The sequence below is a fragment of the Asterias rubens genome, chromosome 3 (genome assembly GCF_902459465.1).
Source record: "Asterias rubens chromosome 3, eAstRub1.3, whole genome shotgun sequence".
In the NCBI taxonomy this organism is placed as follows: Eukaryota; Metazoa; Echinodermata; class Asteroidea; order Forcipulatida; family Asteriidae; genus Asterias; species Asterias rubens.
Genome location: NC_047064.1, coordinates 10,316,764 through 10,321,193, shown reverse-complemented (window position 1 = coordinate 10,321,193; position 4,430 = coordinate 10,316,764). Strand labels below are relative to the sequence as shown.

Here is a 4,430-nt window from a genome sequence, read left to right as displayed (position 1 = left end):
AAAGGAAAACCGTGCGATTTCGAGGCATGTTTGTGTGGATCATTGTATTCTTCTTTCACAACATCTTTCTACTCATTTATGTGCATTTTATAACCAACGGTTACAAACGCTTTTCAAAGACCAACTCGACCGATCCAAGGCAACGTGTTCCTTTAATGTGGAGTAGGCTCGTAAGCCGGCGGTAACCAGAGCCATGAAATTGGGGTCTGACATAGTTGTCACAACTTTCTCTTTCAACCGTGGTCCAGCGAACAATGCTAGTTAAAAAGCCCGAGGACCAGTCAAGTTCTCTTTGAACAATCAAACGTTTTAAAGGAAGACATTGAATTGGATCATTCCAGTTCGTCTTTGAAAAGCGTTTGTAATCGTTTGCTATAAAGGAAGATGTTTTAAAAGTATAATACATGTACAATGATCCACACAAATTTGCCTCGAATTAGCGTGGTTTTCCTTTTACTTTGCGAACTAACATGGTCGGTCATTTATGGGAGTCAAAGATTTGACTCCCATAAATGGTCGACTGTGTTTAGTCAAGTGATACTTGTGTGGATCATTAGGCCTATATTCTACTTTTAAATTATCTTTCTAACCATCTGCATTTCACAACAAACGGTTACAAACGCTTTTCAAAGACCAACTCGACCAATCCAAGGCAACGTGTTCCTTTAAAGACAATTTAAAGATCAAACAAAGGTCAGTCAAAATTCACATTAAGTGTTAAAAATGTTGTGTTCATTCCAGCAGCCTTTTGTTTGACTTCTGTACAAAGAATCCTGTCAGCAATTATTAACTGTTGAAAAACAATTGAATAAATCTATGATTATATGCATGGATTGTATATTAACTTTGATTTTATATCAGACCTTGGGAGTTTTTATGAAGTGTGTCCATTCCACACTGAAATGTACTTCCTTCAGACAATATATTTAAATTTAAAATATTTTTCAGTACTTTTGGTGTAAAGAAAACAAACAAATTTGTGATCAGGTTTTATAAATTTTTGTACACATAAGGCCTAACTGTTTTTCATGTTTTTCATAGAGAATATTTTTAATTCAACACGAATAGGTTGTTGTATCCATCCATAGAGTTTTTGGATGTGGAAAATACAAACCACAAATTTGATTATATTAATGAAATTGTTGTATTTGTGCTTGGTGCCATTGTAAACTATGGGGTTGTTTTCTTTGTGTGATGTGCAGAATAATTATTTAGTTATTTGACGATAAGTAAGTTTTAATTTCAAAATGGAGTTTTCAAATTTAAAAAGACAAAGTGTATAATAAAGAGAAATTGGTTAACAATGAAATAATCCATCTTAGCAAGTAATTATGTGAGGGTTGTCCAATTCCACAGGTTTCTATTGATGTACAATCTATGCGTGATTTGCAAAACAAAAACTCACTGGTAAGTTACCACTAGGAACTTCGTCTACTTACAAAATATCTTTCTAATCATGTATTTTATAACAAACGGTTACAAAAGCTTTTCAGAGACCAACTCGACCGATCCAAGGCATTGTGTTCCTTTACAAAAACCTAATGTTTTGCCTGTAAGAAAGACTCTGCAACGGTAACAACATTAATTAGGCCACTAAAAACTTCTTCCCCTTTATTTCCAAAAAGCTTTCAGGACAATTCATGAATAACTTCTGACAGTGACTGTCGAGTTTAGTTTAGAATGATCCAACTAGGAATCATTTACTGTTCTGGCAACCAATCATATGCCAATCATTGAAGCAATTCAGCTTGCACATGCTGGCCCTACAACCGCTACATCCAAACTTGGTTTGAATTTTGTTTCCCCCGTCTGTTAACCGTCCAGCCCTTTTACAACACACGCAGTTTCGCTTGCGATCTCCAAACAGGACAAGTGCATGACCAGGCACCGATTCCCCGTCAAGTATTTCCTCCACTGGGCGTTTGGAGGTGGAAGTAGTTGTGCGTTTCCTGGAAGAAAATCCATCGGCAAGCTGATGAATGATGGCTACCTTGAATGCTTTCAGCGAGTGCGATTTCTTGCTCTTGGAATGGGGCTTTGTTGATGCCTTCCACAGGATATACGCATTTATCAACGCTTGGTTGAAAAGCGCCCAGAATAAATACTTCCACCACCTTCTTCCTGACCGAGAAACAATGCAATATGATCGGAATTGATCACTATGGTCCGCCCCTCCCGTATTGGCATTGTAGTCGGTGACTACAGACGGTACTGTGACCATGACAAACTCCTGATGATGGGATCTCGTTTGTGGTTTCATATTCAAAGAGTCTTTGCCATTGTTATTCGATGAAATGAGATAAACGTGCCTCTTGTCAAGCCAGTGCGTGACCATTGTGCATGAGGCATCTTTTCTCCATTTCACACTCTCATACTTTCTCAGCGGTACTTTCTTAATTTCACGCGGGATCCCGGCCATATTTCTACCTAACATGCCGCAGAAAAACGTATCTGCTTCGTGTAGATCCTCTACAAGAGCAAGAGAGGTTAGGAAACTGTCGGCATAAACATGATGATTTTTCCGAAGAAAATCTTGCAAGACATTCATCGCCACGCTGTAACCAAGTCCGTGTTCTTGCACTGTGCTTGGGTGGTTTCCCCGCCCAGTGTACACCTCAAAGTTAAGACAGTACCCTGTCAGACAATCACAGAGAAACCATAATCTAATTCCCCGCTTCCTCGATTGCTTTGGAATATATTGCTTCCAAAGCAATTTTCCATTCTGTTTTATCACTGCCTCCTCCACTGAGAGGCAGCATCCAGGGGTGAAATTCAGTTTAAAGTTTTGCCGTAGCTTGTCGATGATGTTGCTGACTTTGTTGCGATGGTCATTTTCAGTCGGGATATTTGCATTGCTGCAGCTAAGATACTGACATAGTTTCTCGTATCTATTTCGAGACAGAAGGGAGCTAATGTAAGGGTCATTGAGTAGTCGATCCTGACTCCAATAATCGCTATATTCTTGGGCTTGCTTGATACCCATCAAAATGATGATCCCAATGAAAGCCTTGATTTCAGCAGCAGTCGTAGGACTCCAGCGCTTGTCCGATGTGGCGAACTCATCAGTCGAGTCTTCAGGTCCTGCTGGTGACTTACACGCCGCATTGATATTGGTGTTCCTTGCTAGCGTTGCGAAAAAATCTTCACCAATCAGGCAGAGAAGAAAGTCCAACTCACGGGCGTCAGGAGGGAGGTTGCATTTCGGACCTGGTGTTTCTGTGTACGGTGGAATATTTGGAGTGGGTAAGGTATTTGTCCAGCCTTGTGGAGGACTTCGCTGAGCAAATGCTCCCTTGTTTCTCCGCCTTGTCTGTGGAGCTCTCCCGACTCGTCTACTAACCCTTACTGTTGGTGTTTGTCCGTGAGAACTTGGGCCTGGTACAATATCATTGTCAAACTCATCAACAGGATTGTTGTCATCTTCACTACTGCTGCTTGACGAACTTGAACAATTCTACGATCAGGAACAAAAACGTAAGGTGTTATTGGAAATGAAAGCAGAGGAAAGATATTTTTAAACATTATAAATGTTGATTAATATGAGTTTAAAAGTCAAACTAACGGGTGAGAAAGAGTTATAAATAATGTATGGTCCCATGTATTATACAACAAACAGAGCAGTAATCAGCTGATACCTGAATTGACTACACAGGATTACAGCTATCAGAAGTCGTATAGATCAGGAAATTTGCAATGGTTGTGCAGTTCGTTTTACTCCGGGCTCTTGCTTGTATTAAAAATTGCTGTAAATGTTCCTCCAAGTCCAACATGTTTCCTCAGTCAGTCAGTGTTTTGATTGTTATGAATGGATTCATAATAGACATTGAGGATCAAGTTCATGTGTTGTTTCGCTTGGTTACTTTTTGTGCTTTTAAAAGCAGCTCTACTATGAAACTGGGCCATGTGTTTCTGATAAGCAGAGTGTGGGTTGCCTTTGAGCCCCCCCCCCCACCCAAAGCCCAGTCCATGCAGAATGCAACCTTCATGATTGCCACTTCAATTCAAGATTTGTGGGATAACTTTCCGTATGGCGCCACCACTTTTTCACTCATTTTTACAAAAAGGGATATATCAATCAGGTAAATTAGATACTATATTATTTTATTTCGAATGAACATGATCATGATGAAAAAGTGGTGGCGCCATACGGAAACTTTTCCAGCAAAAGTCCTACAAACCTGAGAGACGTCCAAATCGCTTCCTTTTTCGTCATCCAACTCCTCACCCAAAACTTCCTGCGAACTCAAACGTGAAGCCATATTAATGGCATATTTCATTCAACAATCTTGAAATACTTGCTACGTAAAGCTGTCGCATGTCCACACAACATAAAAATTGTGTCAAAAAACAAAACATTGCATGAGAGTAGGCTTAGCGAGAGAGGGCGCCCTAACAAAACCGGCTGATGCAATTTCCATTTCCACCACACA

At 39.9% G+C, this 4,430-nt stretch overlaps 1 protein-coding gene across 1 annotated transcript; it reads right to left on the bottom strand.

Annotated features, from left to right (window-relative positions):
* Positions 1-816: 816 nt before the first annotated feature.
* LOC117287868 (piggyBac transposable element-derived protein 4-like) lies at positions 817-4,343 on the bottom strand. The gene is made up of 2 exons (XM_033768434.1): positions 4,179-4,343; positions 817-3,454 (listed from the first exon to the last, which is right to left on the bottom strand). Exons 1-2 carry the CDS (start codon positions 4,275-4,277, stop codon positions 1,697-1,699), a joined length of 1,857 nt encoding a protein of 618 aa, XP_033624325.1. The 5' UTR covers positions 4,278-4,343; the 3' UTR covers positions 817-1,696.
* Between the last annotated feature and the right edge of the window lie 87 nt (positions 4,344-4,430).

Bases quoted from the DNA above. Each gene is read 5' to 3' on its own strand.
- LOC117287868 (XM_033768434.1), bottom strand. From the start codon at position 4,277: ATGAAATATGCCATTAATATGGCTTCACGTTTGAGTTCGCAGGAAGTT. The intron at 3,455-4,178 runs GTTTGTAGGACT...TCCTGATCGTAG, and splicing joins GCGATTTGGACGTCTCTCAG to AATTGTTCAAGTTCGTCAAG.